This window comes from Falco naumanni, chromosome 1, assembly GCF_017639655.2.
Source record: "Falco naumanni isolate bFalNau1 chromosome 1, bFalNau1.pat, whole genome shotgun sequence".
NCBI classification, from domain to species: domain Eukaryota; kingdom Metazoa; phylum Chordata; class Aves; order Falconiformes; family Falconidae; genus Falco; species Falco naumanni.
Genome location: NC_054054.1, coordinates 14691685 through 14710991, shown reverse-complemented (window position 1 = coordinate 14710991; position 19307 = coordinate 14691685). Strand labels below are relative to the sequence as shown.

At 37.6% G+C, this 19307-nt stretch overlaps 1 protein-coding gene across 8 annotated transcripts in view; it reads left to right on the top strand.

Moving 5' to 3' along the window:
- SLC10A7 (solute carrier family 10 member 7) overlaps positions 1–19307 on the top strand; it is a 153528-nt gene that overhangs the window by 3812 nt on the left and 130409 nt on the right. For 5 of the 8 annotated variants that reach the window (XR_005826069.1, XM_040582273.1, XM_040582282.1 and 2 more), the window contains exons 2-4: positions 163–245; positions 5311–5447; positions 10013–10088. Coding sequence is in view for 7 of the 8 variants with exons in the window: in XM_040582273.1 (XP_040438207.1) it covers positions 163–245; positions 5311–5447; positions 10013–10088 (296 nt within the window). In the remaining variant the exon portion in view is untranslated. Of the gene's footprint in view, positions 1–162; positions 246–5310; positions 5448–10012; positions 10089–12974; positions 13062–19307 lie in introns of those variants that run through there. The other 3 variants (XM_040582320.1, XM_040582315.1, XM_040582310.1) reach the window with 2 other exon arrangements.

Sequence of the window (19307 nt, the reverse complement as noted above, 5' to 3'; positions counted from 1 at the left end):
TTTCTGTAACTTAATTGAAACCCTATTCTTCTTATTAGAGACTTTAATGATTAGTTTTGCTCCAGGTATTTTTCTAAGTATTCTCATTTACTTTGATGTAATATATGCATATCATTATCTCTGACTGTAGTTAATTTTGTTCTCTACGTCTATATTTTTTAGGACCGTTGAAACCAGAAATTACCATAACTTACATTGCTGTTTCAGCTATATTCTTTAACAGTGGACTCTCCTTAAAAACTGAGGTACTGTAATTTCTCATTGCTTCATTCTTGTTTTCCTTTAAAAAGTTTTGTGTTGCTTTTGATTTGAATGTAATTGCAATATTTAATTACTATGCTGCTGTTGTTGGGAGAACGGCTAACGAGAAGATAAAACTTAGACATTTATGGAATAACCCCTCCTTGATTTCAGATGATTCTTCACAAAGTAATGGACATAATGAGAAGGAGAGTGGGAATAAATTTCACCCATCCATAGAGGCTGGGTTGCTTGACTTTTCAGGGCTTTGATTAAGTGGAAGTGCTGAGCACAGTTTTGAGCTGGATGCTACATGCTGCACGTGTCCCAAACCCAAAAGAGTGAGACCCAGGACCACATCAGCACCTGCCTTCTGCCACCCCTTCTGCGCCATGACTTCCCTGCTGCTCAGTTGAGATACGGGCCAGAAAACTGTCTGAATCCTAGGGCAGAACTTTGTAGGGAACTAGGCAGAGAGGGGCTATGTGGAGTCTCCATGACTGTAGGACACAAAGAGGTGTGAGCTCTCTGTGCCTCTTCATCTCACCTGCTGGTGTGCTCTCTTAAGTGAAACTGTTCAGGCTAGTCACTACAGGACTGATGCAAGCAAAGATCTGGTGTCTTTAAGTTACCACATTGGGTAGGCACAGGACAGACAGCATCCAGTGTCAACACAAAGGGGTTCCTCTGCAGAGACAGGGCCAATATACAGGTACAAAGTCTTGGCAATCTTTTTCTATAGGGTTTAGTTGTAGATGAGTGGACTTGAAGTGCCTGTGCTCTGCTGCATGTCGGAGACACTGATACTTGTTTCAAATTTTGTCACACATTTTTCAAAGAGGAGTAATCTGGGAGTAAGAAGAGATGAAGAGGAGAACCTCTTAGTGATGTGTAAAGGAGATACGGAGAAAGGAAATGATGGCTACGTGCCGAGAAGAGAAGGAGCAGCCAGAGTTGACTTCAAACACTGCATGCCTCTGCTAGTCTAGTTTCTTGATTCCTTTTACACTGTTGGCTGTGCTAACAAGTGATGTCATTCATATGTTGCATGCTACTAATGTGTAAAAGAATCATCATGATATTGTCCAGTTATCTTCTGGGCAAAGTAGGATTTGGGTGAACAGCAGTTGTTCAACATAAAAAATTTCTATGCCTGTATCATCGTTATAGTGATAAAACTTCAAATGGAGGTGATATTCGAATTGATGACAGTCCTTTCCTCCTGTGTCTGATGGCATTTCTGGCACCAGGGCCTCTAGTTCTGCCAGGATACGGTGTAAATGAAGTGATGTAACTTTAGTCAATTCTATAGCAGCTATTTAGACCCTTGTGGTCTTATACGGAAGGAGGAAAAACCATGTTATCTGTTTGACTGGGACAGTAATTAATCCTAATGGAAACAGGCTGCAGAGAGGCACTTTGTTCCACAGAGGACCTGAAACACAAAGCCCGAGTAGTGCTAATGGAGTTGAGTTTTCTGTTTTCAGGGTTAGGAATCTTTGCATGTGTTGTGGCTGGAGCCAAAACACAGCACTGTACTAGCTACTAAGAAGAAAATTAACTCCATCCCAGCCGAAACCAGGACAGCATGCAGAGGATAAAACCTTGAAGCTTTGTATTTGTAAAGCAGCTGTGAGTGAGGGTGAAATCCATCGCATTATCAAAGTCTTGATTAGATTCTCAGTGCTAGTGTACCTCTAACTTTTCCCAGTTAAGGTGACATGACTGATGGGTTCCTGGGCAGTATGTCATGTCCTACTTTAAACTTAACTTCTTTTCATCTTTGGTTCTAAAAGCAATATATTGATGTAAATGAAGCTTTTATAGGTGGTGTAAGGTAGTGTGTCAAGGTAGCTCATCTCAAATTATTTTGGAAGCATCAAGTTAGCTGGATGTACAGCACCAGTCCTTTATGTTCCATCAAGAAGTGAAGCCTTTTCTGAATTTCTGCTGTGGTGTTAGAAGATGAAGAGGAATTAAAACACTTCACTCATTGTACCTTGTGCTAATATTTTCAAAAATGTACATTAAAAACAATCCTTAAATGTGTTAGGAGGCCAGGTCATGATTTTATTAAGATGCTTTGGGGCATGTTTTAATTGTTTAAGGCACAACTGAAAGTTTGTATTATTAGTCAGTTAATATATCTTTTTATTGGATTGCAATGTAAATAATTTCTGCTTTTGTCTTTATTAGTTCTTGACCTGTGTGTCAGCTGTTCTACCTTGGTTAATATATTAATTAGATTGAAACTTGTGTTTGGTATGCTTTGTGAAATGATGTTGTGTGAAAAAAAGTGTAAGTGTTAATGGAGGCCTTCTGATAAATCTGACAAAATAAAACATAGCTGATGCTTTTTTAAGGTTACACTTCTGGTTTTATTTGCTGTGAAAGCGCATGCTGAAAAGAATTTGCTAACATGCATTCAGAAAGCATTTTACAAAATAATTGGCAGCGTTCAGGGAGAGCCTGCCTGTGCATGGCCTTGTTATGTTTTCAAATCTAGAGGTGACTGAGGTCCTGTTACATTTGTAGAAATAGTCTGTGTCCAGGAATTACAAGAACATTTGATTCCACCTTAATATAATGCTCTTTCAGTTTTCAGTGAGTAGTTAGCTTGCTCTTTTAAAGCCCCCTGTAGGGCCCCAGAAATTAAGTTACATACTTGAGTTATCCATTTCAATGAGGAATTTGGCAAGCCACTGAAAACAGTGTTTGCTCTGTGTGGGTATTTGCCCAGAGGAGTCCAGCTATGACCATCTGAGTGTGGCTGGATGGCAACAGGGACCCACACTGACCAGCGAGAAGCTAGGATAAGCTCCCTAAGGGGTCTGAAATACTGGGAAAGACAAGGTAACCTGTTCCACCTGGTGTGCAGGAAGAGTTGTAACTAGCAGCTTCCAGTAACTTCTGAGACTTCTGCTTTTTTTGAGAGCTACAGTGACAGATGTATTTTGGGACAAGCCCTTGCAGATTGCTTAAAAAGGTGAAGGCTGTTTGCCTCTGTGTTTGTTCTATGATGATATGGTCTAAGGAATTCTAAAAGGCAATTGCTAGAGACATTTTAAAGGCAGTAATTTAGATCTGCAAAGACCGGCTCCACCAATACAGCATTCCTTCATGCACTAGGTTGGCTGTGTTGTAATTACCTTCCTTGTTCCCTGGAAGCTCTAACCAGTCTTTCCGAAATTTTTGTCTTGAATTTTCCTTTTGAAAGTATCACACAGTTTTTTTTCAAACCATCTGTTTTTAAGGTGTGTTCCAATTGTAAAAATATGAAACTAAAAGGGCACTTCTGTATCTGTGATGTGATGCCTTCGTAGATTGGTCCAGTAGGAAGTCTGGGACTGGAGGTGACTTCGCAGGAAAGGAGTCAGAATTAGCAGCTTTGCTCAAAGAAGTCACTTGCTTTGGTTTTTCTCAATTGTATTATTTACTTTTAAAATGTACGCTTTTATGTAGGTGCCTTTTCTTCCTGCATTGGATGTATTTCTACACTAATTGTTTTTTATTTTTGCCTCTTTTTTTGAGATCAGATGAGATAGTTCTATGGTGAAGCTATTCATAATGCCATAGGTACTGTGACAGGTTATATGTGAAGAAGGCCCATTTTCCTCATGCGGAATGATACTAGCCTGCTTAGGAGCTTGCTTAATTTTTTTAAAAAAAGTTGTTTCGTTCAGTTAACCAAGCCCTGAATGTAATGATACTTTCTTGGTAAAACTGGATCAAAATCTATTTTTCAAATCCACATTTTGTATAACTTTAAGAATAGGTTATGAACGGATGTGTATTTTTTTTTTGGAAGGTTTTTTTTTCCCCTAACCCAGACTTGGGAGATACTTCATTTGTGTTAAAAAAATGAACAGGGACACGGTGCTGAACTGCTAGTACTTCCAGATGTATAATTACATCAGAGTGGATTTGGATGGTTGAAAATGGGGTATTTGATTGTGTTTCATAAAAGTTTGCCTGTTTTGAATCTGAGGGAGCATGGTATTTGAAGATTGGCTGCTGCATTACTGTAGAAATGAACTTTTTTGTATTTTTTTTAAATGCGTCCTGGGGTGTCAGATAGCTGGAGAATCCTAGCATATTAGACATTGGATAAAAGTGCCATCAGCTTTTTTTTACTGTTGCATTGTTTACTTGAAAAGAGTGCCAGTTATTTTGAGAGAGGGAAAGGAATTTTTGCTCTCAATCTGAGAGTTGAAATGAGCTGAAATGTACAAGGCTTTTTTCTTCTACTCAAAAACTGTGTAGAAGGTCCTTGGAGTGCCTGAAAAGAGGGAAATAGGGAGAAACAGAGCGAACTGGAGAGTTTATTGAGTAAGGATACTTGATCATCTCTCTGTAGTGCTCTTACACTGTTTAAAATTAAATTATTTTTTTTTCCTCAGTCTCTCGTGTTTTGCACTTTATTTCTCTGACTTTTATGGCTTAGCTGTTGTTAGTTTGTTATGGTCTTGGTATTCTTTCATTGCTGTTCTTCATCAGCTTAATTTTTTTCTATAAATTTCCTATCTGTTAATACAATAAATAATCAAAATGTGCTATAGATTACTTCACTTTTTATGTTTGTTAGTCTTCCCTTAAAAAAAACCTCACCACAAATGAAGACTGTTTGTAATGTAAACATCCCGTTTTCATGGTATAAATGGGAATCACAGTTTGTGGCTCTCTTTAGACTAAAGAAACCTGCAATCACACGGACACTGCAAGTTTCCCTTCCTCTTGATACCAGCAGTCAATAAACAGGCCGTCAGCATAGTTAACACAGGTTTTGAAGCAGTGACAAAGTGCTCAGGCTGCCTGCTGAAAAGCTACCCTTACAAGAGCTACACTATTACTGAAGTGGTGGACAATGCTTTTGGAAAAATGCCCAGCAGACAGAGCTTTTATGCTCTCTAGATGTACTTCATTAGAAGAGGAGATCAGATGATCCCTAAAAAGGTGTCTTTTTGACATGCACTCTTTGTATTATAAAGATGATCCTAGCTTTAAAATCACAAACTGATCTTACTTCAGCTGTTATGATTGCAACTTCCTCTCTTCTTTTTTCTTTTGCAGGAGCTGACAAGTGCTTTGATGCATGTGAAACTACACCTTTTTGTCCAGATTTTTACCCTTGTGTTCTTCCCAACAGCAATATGGCTCTTTCTTCAGCTATTATCAATCACACCTATAAATGAATGGCTTTTAAAAGGGTATGTTTAAGCATAATGAGTGAACTATAATTGTAGCTGTCATCTTAAAGGGCTGCTTATCCTGCTGTGGGTGCTTTAAGACTTGTATTACGAACAGATTTTGCTGGTTGTTTTTGTGCTTCAGCACTTTGCTGTTTAAAACACTGTATGTGCACAAGATTATCCTTTCAGGAGCCTGGTCTTGTTTTTAGAAAGTCTGGTCAGTTAGTTTCACATTTAGGAAGCTTGCAACAGGTTAGCTTTCTTTCACAAAACCCAGTTGAAGTGATGTGCTGGGTCTCAAGGACTATGAGGAGGAAAGAAAAGGAATGCTGAAGGAAAAACATAACTTGGTGGATAAAGACTGTATATGCCACGTACTGGTGTTCCATTCTGTTTTTAAACAGTCTGTATGGGGCACCTCTTGCCTGTGTCCAGACTGGGGTTCAGTATCTGCTCCTAGCTAAACTATATGGGGGGTGGGGTGGGGGGCAGGAAAGTAAAGGTTTTATAGGAAGACAACTTTGAGATGAGCAGAAGCTAAGTTACCATGAAAACAGTATGTTTTCAGTCTTTGGTGTATTCTGTCAAAGTACTGTGTGCTTCCAAAGCTGCATTGATGGTGTGGTAGTGATAGATGTTATGAAAAATCCAAAAAATGAAAAGCTTTTTTCAAAATCAAAGTTCATTACCTAGCACCATGCAGCTATACTGGAGTGTTTGAGTGCAAAAATCAATTCTTTTAGAAAACTACTTAAAGAATCCCCCATTGTTTCTTAACTGCTTGGTGAAACACTGCTTGGGGAGAGTTCCGGTCTTAAAATTTTAATGATAAAGCTGTTCATGTTTATGTTTTTACAAGGCCTAAACTTAAAAGAGCATTTTGTTTTGTTTGTAAGAGACTTCTCCAGGTGTGAAGTGGTCCAAATGATACTGAGAACCTGAAAATTGAGACATCATTTAAAAGTTAGCACTGTTTTGCTGAACAGCATTAGTACATTGAGGAAATAACAAGGTCCATCTGCATACACTGCATACAGTGTCTGTATGCACTTGGCTATTCGCAGTAAAGGTTACTCTTTAAAGTAAAACCATTGTGAAGGTTTTCTCAGCTAGGACAGAGACACGACTTTCCACATTAGCCAAAATTCCTTCCTAATCTGTAGGAGTCTCAGTTTATGAAGTGCAACGTGCAAGATGTTTTTGTTCCTTGCAGCACTTCCCATCCCTTATTTCCTATGACTTATGCCACTTTGGTTCTTAGTATTAAAGTGATGTGATCTGTTACATGCACAAACATATGTGTATGTATATACATACACACCTGTGAAACTGCATGTAAAACTACATATGTATATATTTTTTTTAAAAAAGCTCATGTGTGTATCTCTGTAAACGTGGAGCCTAAACCAGCCTTATTTTTCATGAAGGTGTGTCTGTGTATTACCAGTTTTAAGAGTCTGGTTTTTTGTTGTTGTTTTTTTTTTTTGAAATTGTGCTTTCTTGATAAATACTGCTATTCAGGATATGTTCAGGGCAGCAGGCGTGTGGCTCTGAAGGCATCCATTGCAAAGGGAGCCTGCTGGGAGCTGTACTTTCAGTGCTGTGTAGGTGAGAAGATACTGAACTCTGTCCTAATTGTAGGATAACACATTTTAAAGCAGGTACTCGCATATCCCTATGTGGGTATGTGAAAGAACAGCAAGGAGCCGACATGAGGAACTGTCTGTGCCTTGGCTGCTCTGTGTAACCAGAAGTTCATCCTAATGCCCTGCAGCTGTAGTTCTTACTCCCTAGAAACACTGAAGTACCCTAATGAAAACATGGGAACAAGACAGGCTTTGGCAAAGTTACTTCCTCATCATGCATGTTTAGCACAGCTTATGAGCTGTGGGAGCTAGCAGATAGTTCTCACAAAGGCCTGGAAAAATAGACATATGTACCCAAGGGCATGCAGCACCCTTTACACAGGGTGGTTCCCCGGGGGACTGTAGTTCTCCATTACTCTCTACACAAGGTTATACCTAAAGGACAGTGTCATGCCCACAGCCTATTTCCTGTCTTGCTTCAGAATGAATGGTAGATTATTATGTCCTCTATAATAGTCTGTTTTGCTGTAAATATTATTTGAGAGGCAGATTCAGGTGGTACCAGCTTTTCATCTGTGTGTCTACAGTTGTATTCTTCCTGCTCTTTCATGCCTGGGATGATATTAGGAGGTTTGTTGCTTTGCAATTATTTTGAAATATATAAAACAGAGGCTAAACCATCATCATCCCAAGCATCTTTTAAGTTAATTTTTTGTTAGATGACTAGGTTTTGCATTGACAAGTGCCCCTTTGAAAAGGAGCATGAAGTGGGTTATTAATGTTTGCACAGATTCACCTCTTCTGCCACTCCTAGCATATAGCATTTACGGTACAGGTGGTAAGGCACGAGATACAAAGATCTGGTATAAGAATTGGCTTTGATAGTTCTGCATCTAAAATATGTGACTTTGGACCCTATTACTTTGTTGTCTGTAATGTATCAGCAGAACAGGTATTATTTATCGCTCTTCAGCAAGTGTTTGGACCTCTGGTGTTAGTGCATATAGTATGGCCTGTACCAGTGGAACGTTTCAGTTCATTGGTTGTTACCTGTAGTAAGTAATCTGTTGGTCATTAGAGGAATTTGTGTATCGGTAGTATTGTGTGTAGTTGGTACAAAGCAACAAAAATCTTCACAGGTGCATGTTTCAATACACCTTATTAAAAGTATTTGTTTAGTGTGTACCAGTCTTTTGTAGATAACTGTTTTCATAGGAAGAATATTAAAAACCATAGCTTGATAGTGATTTTTTTTTAATTCCAAATGTATTCTGTTAAATGTGAGAGGGTTAACAGAGCTTGTATTATTAAACTTTTCCCTTATAGTGTGGAATATCGCTGCCAGCTGAGATGAATGCCCTTGCACACATTTCATGCCTTTCTGGATAACTCTGAACTTAATCCACCCCTTATTAGTGCAGGTGAGAAGTTCAAGGAGCTGGCTGCCAAGAGACCACATAGAAGAGAGATAACAGTATCGCAGCCGGTGTAGGGGATGGACATCAGACTCGCTACGTCTGCTGTATATTTTTGGATTTATTTCCAAACTTTTCCGTGTAATTTTTTTCCTGTATTTCTTTTCTCTTCAAAATGAGCTTATCCTGCTAAGTGCTGACAACTCTCTGCTTCCATAGCTTATTTCAATGTAAGCTAAAGGTTCTGTATACTTCCAAGGTGGTGCTTGGCACTTTGTGATTGGATTTGTGTAATGCTTACATTGGTTGCCTCTTTCCTTTTCCACAGTGTCTGTAGCTGACAAACTGAATACCGTCATTGTCATTTACCTGTTTCTTCTGTTTAAGCTTTTTGTATATTTGCAGCGTATCAATTGCACTGTAATATGCTCCCTGTTGTTTGGATTTAATACTTCTTTTTGCTACAGCTTTTTGACACTGCGTTTCTTGGGGATGGACTAACACAGTTACAAGTGCAAAGCAGTTCACCGCTAGTAACTGATTGTTCTGAACTAGAATACTGTCTCAAACTCCAATACTTGAAAACATGTAGATTCCATACTTTTGGGGGTTTTGCAAAATATTGTGTCCCATACCTTACTGTTCTTTCGAAGTCAAAACAGTTGTTCTTCAGAAGCCCTATTTTACTTAGGCCCAAATTTAATTTTAAACTATTTTATAATGTTGTTTATAACTACACATTTTATCCAACAATTTTTGTAATAATCAGTTTTTATGGACTGTCTTTGGAAACAAAGGAAACCTCACCATTTTTTCTTACTTTGCAACAGTATTTACTATATACATTGATAATTTTGCTGCACAATCAACAGAAAAAATGACTACAATAATGTGTATTTTAGACTTCTAAAATGCATGAGAAAGCTTTTGATGTTTTGATTAATGGAAGTCAGGTGATTTTACCAAGAAGTGAAAATATGCATAAAAATGAAGCATTTGATGGGCTTTTAATGTTCAGGAAATCAAAAGCTCAATTGTGATTTTTCTTTTAAACCTTTTTTTTTTAAGTAGGAGTTGATGAAAAACAAAGCGTAGTGGGAACCTGGAACAGTGAGCATGGTTCTTCTTACTCTTCTACTAAGCAGAAAATGTTTTTCTTGATGAACAGCTTTTTCAAGAAAATAGAAGTTTAGTTCCTTTTTTTTTTTTTCCAAATAGCTACGTGTATCTCAAAACACACTACAAACTTTACTATATCAGGACTTGTGATGCAGTTATCTTTGTGATAATTGTAGATATCTTTGTGAATGTTAAATACAGTACTACAGATGGGGAAATGAAGTCACAGAGAAGTTAAGTGTGTGTATTTTTAAATGGTGGTGTGACTTCACTGTAGGGGTTGGTAAGAGATGGCATGGAAATAATACCAGCTGGTGCAGGGCTGTAACTGTAATGCAAACTGATTGGGTTGCGCAGGTGATAAGATGATTGTTTCAACTCAGCTATTTGGTATTTTAAGGTTATAGGTTGCATAGTGTTTGCATTGTGTGAGGAATGTAACATTTCTTTTCGTTGTTTTCAGCTTGCAGACAGTAGGCTGCATGCCACCTCCTGTGTCTTCTGCAGTAATTTTAACCAAAGCTGTTGGTGGAAATGAGGTGAGTTTTCGTTTTGGTTTTGAATGTTTTTTTTAAACAGAAATTCAAATATATGTTTATGATCAACTCATGTGGCAAAACACTGACTGCAATGTAGTTTGTAAAAAATTCTAGAATTAAAGCTTGGGTATCGTGTTGGTGTCAGACACGGGAAATAGTGGTGTTATCTGCTGACATTGGTCAAACTGAAGCTGAGTTTTATGAGGTGGTAGGAAGTTTTCTGATATAAATTGGTGTTAGGAGATTTCTGCTTATTGCTGCACTGTAATTCCTAACAATATAATGATCATATGCTGTGTACTGGTTAGCTCGCGGAACATTAGCTTTGTGCTGAAGGTCTGCCCTTGCAGTGATTGTTTGGATGGTGTTTAGTATTAAGAGGCCCTCAAACTTGAAGTTCCTCAAGCTTGAAGCTGCAAATGTAGCAAGAGAGGTGATGGAGACACAGACATCAATTAAAATCTTACGTTATTATTTGAGACTGCATGAAAGAAAAATTCTGGGAACATGGAGTTCTCTGACGGTAAGGCAATGCAAATTCCTCAACAGATAGGAAATGCCACAATTGAAATTGCTTGTGCAAACTAATTTTGGTCACATTATACTTCTGCCTTAAAACGGTATATGCTGATACAATTTTGGACTGTTTCTTTAGGCACAAACCACTTGATATTTTCAGGAAGACCAGCGTTTAGGAAATTAATCCAGGTGTGATATTAATGAGGTTGTTTCCTTTAGAACTGCTTCCTCATAACTGCTGAAGGTGGATGAGACCTAGTAGGTGAGGAAGGGAGAGGCTAATACTAAAAGAGCTTGGTTTTAAGGCTAGGGTTCTTGAGATGCTGTGCTGGAAGGTTAGAGCCAAATCTGAATTGCACGAGGTTGGGTGAGTCACTTCAACCACATTTTTTAAATATAGCCATTAGTTGTGTACTTCTCATTTTCTGAATTCAGACTCTTGGGACCGATTAATGTCAGCTTTGAAAAACACATGATAGCACTGAAATAGATTGAAGTTGTACTTTGTACTGACAAAGTGCTGTTTAATTGCTCTATCCTCTGAAGAGAGACCCAAAGCATTTCAAGTCAAGCATCTCTAATTACGGGCAATCCTGATGCACATTGCTGTCTCCCAGTTTGCTACCTGAAAAAGAGTCATAAATTTGGCTGATGGAGGTGCTGTGGAACAATTGGTATAAGGAAATAATTCAAGTACCTAATAGTGATCAACAGAGAAATGAAAAGTTTTCTAGTTACAATTCTAGATGTAGGTGCTGTAAATTATATAAAGATATCACATAGTGAACAGTGAGGATAAAATGAAGTATTGAATGAGTGCTTATTCAGTGTTAGCACTGTCTGTCCTGTCCTTAGAACAAGGAAAAGATCCTCTGGAAACACGTGGGGATATGATTGGTTAGTTGAAGGCAATATCATACAGCTTTCGTGTGCAGGAGGGAGAGAGTTGCTTTAATTTCTTGACCATTAAAGTTCACTTTTTTTGTGGTAGTTGGGGTGGTGGGAGCGTTCGTACTTCATACCTGCTGAAAAATGGAAACTTTCTGTCATGTGAGGCTTGTGTAAGTAATTGTATAAATCACTGACAAAGTAAGGTTGAGCCTCTAATTCTGTATCAAACTGGTATTGGAGGAATGTAAAAATGCATACCTAGTGATTTTTACAGATAGTTGCTGACAGTGAATCAAGAATTAGGTTTTGGGATTTGAAAGTTCTCAGTCAGGCTCTAGGAACATACGCAAAAGAGAAACACGTTTTAAACATGCTCAGTGTAGACAAAGTATGTGGCAAATTTATTGCCAAACATCAGCAAGTTTCCAATGCAAACGTATTTTTGGAGTTTGATGCTTCTGTGTCATTCAGACTACTGTTAATTTTTCTTCTGAAAAACAGCAAATCACATCCCTCGTGCTAAGGGAAAAGACCCTCTCACATCTCCTCACCAAATTTCACTTAAGCTGTGATTGATGTATTTCTTTTTCTGACATAAGCAGAACAATGCATTTTTTCCCATTTAAATGTAAATCCATTCTGATAAGCGAAGAATTTAAACCTGGGAGTCAACTGGAAATATAAGTGTTTGTACTGTGGGAGCATTTGTTCATAATAATGTCTCTTAAACCACTTTTGCCTTGTCAAGCATGTATCCCTTACCTGGAGAAATTGATTTGTCTGAGGGTGTATCTACACTGCATAATGTAATACGAAGATAAATGAGCTTGCTCAGAAGCAATACAGTGAAGAAGCTCCACATGAACTAATTAGTCTGAGAAGTGTCCTGCTGCTGTAGAGTACAGGCACACCCTCAATAAGTGCTCTGAAAACCTCTTTGGGTTTCTTGAAACACAGCATATGAGAGCTGTGGTAGTTGACGGTAGTACGACAGTATAGAGGGTTTCTGGTTTTCTTTACCCAAGTAGGAGTGATTGTTGAATGTCAGCTTGGACTTGGGTTTTTCTCAAAGGAGTATCAGGCTCTATGCCATGACTTGCCTGGGGCTGAGGAAACACAGGTTCTATTTTTAGCTGTGTCATTTACTTGTTGGGTAAAAGTGGGGTGTCATGTCTCTGGGGTTAGCAGTAATGGGTAATGGCAACTTTGAAGTGTTTGAAGATCAGTGCTGAAAAGCCTTACCTAAGAGCTGTATTTTATTGTTCTGGGACAGGGTTATTAAGTGTTTGGTCAAGTGCTTAGAGAGTCATTAGAAGCTACTTGGATGGGGGATTTTGCTGTGTATCAGTTGGAAAATTCAGTTGTAAGATGATAAAAGGAAGAAATTTTTTTTTAGTATTTCAAGAATCTGTTTTTTTAATTGATAAATGCCTGAGGGCAGAAAATAAAATGTTCTGCTTTTGTTGGCTGAGGAAGGTGTGGCCAAAGCTGATACTAAGAATTCTGATTAAACTGTGCTCCTCACTGAAGTTAATGTTCTGGGATTGTGAGTATAAATCCAGGTAAGTTAAACTTTATTATTTAACTGTCCCTGTATAGTAGCAACTACACAATCTACCAATGTTTATTTTCCCAATGGTTGAAACACATGGTATATCAAAAAAAGTGTATCTCAGCTTTAAGTTCTCTTTATCCGTGTATAAGAATAGAACAGCAGAACAGTTACTCAAGAGTGCAAATATAAAATTGTCCAAAGCAAACCCAAGTCTTCTTCCTATACATCATTTGATCACCAACCCTGTGATCTATTCTACTTTCAAATTTCTAGTCTTAGTGTCTGTTAGGTGTGCCTTCCAAACTCTACCACGTTAGCCATTTGCCTGGTAGGTGATCAGGTGGAGGCTGGTTTTGATGGTTGGGGTATTCCAGAGGAAATCAATCTTTATCAGAAGCCCTTTGTCAGCAGTAGCCTTCTATTAATAAGGGAAGATGATCAAGATCAAGACATTTAGCACCTTTGCTTGTTGTATCTGTGGCATTATAGTGGGTGGAAGCATTATAAAAGGCTTCCAAGTCTTTTGGTGTTTAAGGGTGAAAATTGACATCTTCACTTAGCTCTGATGTGTGAGTGATTTGGTGGCTTGTTTTAGATGACTGGAGAGAGCCTTCTTCACAAGTCCTAGGGATTATAGCGAGGAAAAGATCCTTGTCACTTTATAAGAAAGACATGGAGAGACAGCAAAGAGATTGTCAGGCTGAAAGCCAGTAGCAGTTTTTATAGGTGTATTGGATTTTTTTTTTGCCATAATCAATGGAGGAGATATCCGGTGTTGACATTAACAGAGTGGAAGAACAAAGGATTCCAGCTGCAAAGAAAATAATGGAGTGACTAGTTCTGTCTCAGTATTTCTTGTTACACGAGACTTAAGACAGAGTTTTCAAATCTCATTTTCTTACATACTGCCATTGATGGTAGTGGCGGCAGCAGAGGTGTTTAGCTGTTCAAGACAGTGTTTCTGTATTGCTTAAGATTAACGTGTGTGCTAGTAGTGTTATAGGTACCGTGTTCTGAAAATATCTGATATGTGGCATTGTAAGATATTTACCTGTGGTTGTTGGAAGAAGGTATGGTGGAGATCAAAACCGCTGTCCAAAGATCAGCCTATATAATTCAGACTAGCTGGTATCGTTCTATCCAGAGAGGTGTTGGCTAACGTAAGTGGTATGGAGGAAAACTCTCTGTGCTTTCTGAAAATCTGGGCTTTTGAAGGAGAGGAAGATTTATGGCTATTCTGTCTTTTGTTTTGGTGGAAGTAGCAGTTCTTGATGTGATGAGCAGAAATACGACTTGTCTAGTAAGGCTACAAATTCACACCTATTGACTTTGTGACCCATTCCTAGTTTTTTTCAGCTCCTCTCCCTGGTTTCTGTATGATGTGTGGTTTGTTCTCTCAGCTGCCTTTCAACTCTTATTTCTTTTCTCTTTTTCTCCCTCTTCACCCTGATTTTTCCATCATTCCTCTTGTGATCTCTTCCTGTATGGTGTTACTTTCATTAACCCTGTAAACAGCTTTCTAAACCAGCCTATTCCTAGCTTTTGTTGCAAATGCATTTAGTTATCAGCAAAGCCAGTTTCAAGTACTGAATGTGACTTTATGGATGAAGGCCCCAGGTGAACAAAAAAATGTTCACATGTACACTAGCAAAAAGTAAGGAGGGAGCACCATGAGAAATCAAAACCTAATTTTTAATTTGATTGTATTTTCTCAATGATTTAATTGTTTCTTTCACCAGTAACACTGATGAAGTCTCTTGATTTGTGAGGAGGACAGTCCATGTAGTAAAAAAAAAGTTGGAGTGAAAACCAGGTCTCACTTTTGTTTTTTGCTCTTTTTGAGTCATGAAGGGTCAGGATTTTAGTGACATTGTTGCGTCTGACAGCACAGAAGGCTTTTCTGTGTCATTTTTTTTCCAAAATTCTTGTAGTTCTTCAGTGAAATTATAAACCCCAATTCTTTAAAAGTTGGCTTCTAACTGTGCATTTCTGCGAGAGACAGACAAATAAATACATCAGCATTTCAAGGTGCTGTAAAGACAAACCTATTAAAAGCTTGGAGATCCTCAAACAGAAGTGCTGTAGAGGTGCTGGATATTACTACAAAGTATTCAGATGGCAAATGTCATACTCTTCTTAAGAATCAAAGTAATGAAGAAAAGAGATTGAAAATTAGATCTATAAGTCTATTATCAGTTTGGGAGAAAAACAATTTGTGATGACTTTTATGGCAGCTTAATGACATATTTTTGAAAAGTGTAACATAATAGGCAAGAGCTGTGATAGAATTGTACAGATAAATCGTGGCAGACAGTTCATTTTATTGAAGAATACTTGTGGCTATTTTGCTATCTCATACACAACAAAAACATTGAGGTTTTTTTGTTCAGTTAAGCTGTAGCTTGTACAAAACCTTATAATCAAGGTGTTGGATGGGTTGGTTTTTTTGGCAAGTTTTGTGTGGATCTGCTGTGCCTTTTGTAAAATGTGTTGCATATGCAAGACAGGATTTTGAAATATGAAATAGACTAATGAAGAAAGCGAGGATGGTATTTACAAAGTAAGATAGAAAGTAAAGAGTTCTAGTATTGATTTTTAGATTTGTTTTTTGAAGCAGATGTAGAACATAAAACCAAATATAAACTTGCAAGGTCTACAGCTAGCCTTTCTGGAAAAGAATCAAGGAAGAGTAGTAACATTTTGCCAACAAATTATATAAAATAGTTTAAACTGATATTTTAAAACAAAGGGCATATGCATACTCGCTGAGAAATGATCACTGGAAAATTCCATTTGTGAGTGGTGTTTTTTTGATTTTGGCTGTTTTTTGGTTTTTTTTTAAGTAAAAACAAAAAAGTGAACCCTAACACTACCGTAAAGTCACAGGAAAGATATTGATTTATCTAAAAATACCTGAAGTTCTTTGAACTGTGTATACATGTACATGAACCTTTTTACAAACAAAATAAAATGAATAAAAAGAAGTACAAGCTCTAATGGTTTGAGATTCATACACTGATGCACTAGTGTACCAAGAGTGTTTACCCTTGGAAGGTAACACATGAACATTATGAAACAAAATCGTTTAAGATCTTCAAATAAACTATATGTGTCATGATGTGTAGTTGTCTACTATAATACAGTTTTCTCTTCTCTAAAAATAAGTACAATTTTACAGTAGTATTGTCTAAAATTTGAATTCCAAATTGCATTTAAAATGCACATATTTTTAGGTTTGTTTATGGAAGGGTAAGTAATTTCATTCTATTGTTTTTAAATTTGATACTGTAAAAGGAAAAACCTATAATGAAAATGTGTTTTTATTTCCTAAGCAATAAATTTTGTCTGCCTACACAGATTAAACAGTTCTAAATGAAATTGTAACTAATTCTACCATTACATACAGCACTGAAGTCTCTGGGAAATGTATGTGGGTGTCAGAGGACAGATTTAGGGAAGATATCTGTACTTCACATGTACAAATATAAAGAATTAACTGTGTCAGCATAAGCCTTGTATGTACATAGGAGCTGTTGTGCTATTAAATTCACCCACTCTATTCTAGTATTACAGTCTAATTTTTTATGTATCCTAAGAGTTTACTTTTCTTCTATCATTACTGTGCTTGGAGCAGATGGTTTTTATTGAAGTATTTATTGATACTTAGGGTTTTTTCCTTCCCTGAGTGGTGAGTGCATTTTATATCCATCAATGCATAGGAGTAGCCCAAATTATTACTTACAATATGAATTTCATCACTATAATGTGTCCCAGTCACGCAGCTCCATTAGATATCTCTAGAGTTCCTTATTGTCTTCTCAAGTCTTCTATAACCAAAAGCAATTGTGGAATCTTCTGGGCTTCTTCCCTCTCTCACTGTTCTGCTTTCATTTATCACTACCCGTTCTAATACAGATTCACTACTGTTTAGAATGGAAGGGATTTTCAAAGGCATTAATCTCTGCTTTTAGTTATATAGGAGCAAGTTCAGGCAAACAGTGAGGCTTCTAAGTCCCTGTATTTGAACGCTTCACCTCCAGATTCCTTACTTGGCTTGTATGAAGTTTCAGATTCTCCCAAGACCTTTGAAAAGCAGCTGATTTACTAACCTAAGGTGTTGAGGTTGAGTTGACTTGGATGAAGTAAAATCTTTGAATCACCTGGTTTACAGTACCTCTAACTCAGGGTCTTTCTTATGGCTTATAAGGTATCCAGGGAAAAAGCCACTCTCCTGCACTTGTTGGAGTGTAAGAGATTTAATTTATGTTCTTGCACTGCCCTAACCTCTTTAACTGCACAACTTTATGTACTGTTAAGATGTATGATCCAGAACTTGCGGTTCTGTGCATGTTTAGCTTTCCCAAATCTGGGGTGCTTGTAGCAGCAGCTCTGCCATAATCTAGAATGTTGTAAAATTGCCAGTTTAAATTATGCAAAACTACTTGGGCTGTGGCTGGAATCTACCTGAAATCATTGTAGCCTTGTTACAGCCTTTTTACAGCTATGTTTGCCCACTGTCTTAGATCTGACTTTGTAACCAGAGTGTTCTCAGAGGCTTTGCTGTTGCTATTCTACAGTGCTTGGCTGGAGACATCAGTTTTTTGTCTGCTGTGGGATGTTCAGTGACTCTGAAAGCTGTTTGTGGCATAAAGAAGCCAGGACAGAAGAGAACTCTTGCTCTCATGCTTGCAAAAGTGGCCGTTTAAAGCAAGGTGGTTTTGTATTTGTCTTGGTCTGCAGGTTAATTCAGTGTAAAACTATAGTGTGCAAGAGCTTCCTTTATTTAGCAGGGAGTGCTGTATGAAATGCATTGCATATGCAAAGCATGCATTTTTTTAAACTATTTGAACAAATCATTAATACTTCTATTAAAATATTTGTGGAGAGTGGAGTCTACTGCCCCACTAAAATTCAGCTACTGTACTCTGATGTTTAATCTTTACAGCTGTTTGAAAGAGAGAATGCAGATATTTTACTAGCGAGGGAGGTGTTACCCAGTCTCTCTACCTCAGTCTTTGAAAAGAAAGGCTATCTTTTGGAGAGCAGTGGAGACTGGAAATATTATTCTGAAGGTGACAGCTTCAAAAAGTTACAAGTGGTTTGTTTGCAGTGGAGTGTTTTATGCAGTCTTCATTCCATTGAATGCCTGCACGATGCCAGTGTTCAGCTGTGTAAGGGCTGTTTTCTAATGGCTTGATTTTGGCAGAGCAGTGTAGTTATTTGTCTACTGGCACCGAAACCCAGTGAAACACAGTTCTGGTTCTGCTGTCCCTCACCTGTTTGCTTACAAAGCAAATGCTAATTTAATGTTAATTTTAATAGTAACAGAATGATTATGCAATAATCATTGCATATGTTAAGATTGGTGTTAAATCAGCAGAATGGAAACTATTCAGCTTTGTCCGCTGCTTGTAGGCAGTTTATTTTCTACCATGAACAATAAAGATGGTTCCTTTGACATCTGTTCACATGTTCACCTGTCTCTGTGGACCCCTTGCACAAAGGGATACTGCTCCAAATGGTTTAGCATGGCTGTTGGTGGGCCCTGCATTGTGACTAGGAGTGAAAACGTGTATTTTATAAAACCAGCAAAAGATAATATGCAACAATATTGATTGTCAAAAATGGAATTAATGCAGTATTTATTTCTAAAAAGAACATTTGGAGTGATGATGTGTAAAGCATTGCTAACATTTTGATATCTGAAGAATACTTTATACGTTTGACTGTTGGCAGCTCACTGCAGAGAAATCAAAATTAAACATGTCTATTGAGAATACAAAATGCCCTTTAGGAGTGTCTTCGGTGGATTTACTCAAGGATAGCATTACTGTTCTTGAAATGTGCCAGTTCTGAACACTGGCTTGTAAAGAGATAATGTTACCTTGTTTCTCCTTTCTTAAATTTGTCCTTTGTGTGTTAAAATCAAAGCTTCAGAGTATTTCACTTGGTAAAGTTGTTTTTTTTCTATCCAAGCACATTTTTGTCTGGTGTGAATATATCTGCTTAGTGGCTACTGATGTAGGAAAGAAAACTATCAGGCTTGCAACGTTAATAGTTCTATAATTTATTTTCTTTAGCTCTGTTTTTGGGTGTGCAATACAAAGTCCTGATTTGTGGAAATCATAACTGTAAAACATGAGGCAGGTATTTCAGTTAAAATTACTATTGTCTTTAATTCTTTTTCAAGAAAATTAAATTGACTTTATTGTCCTTTTTTCATCATTATGATTATGAGAGAACATTGTGAAGGT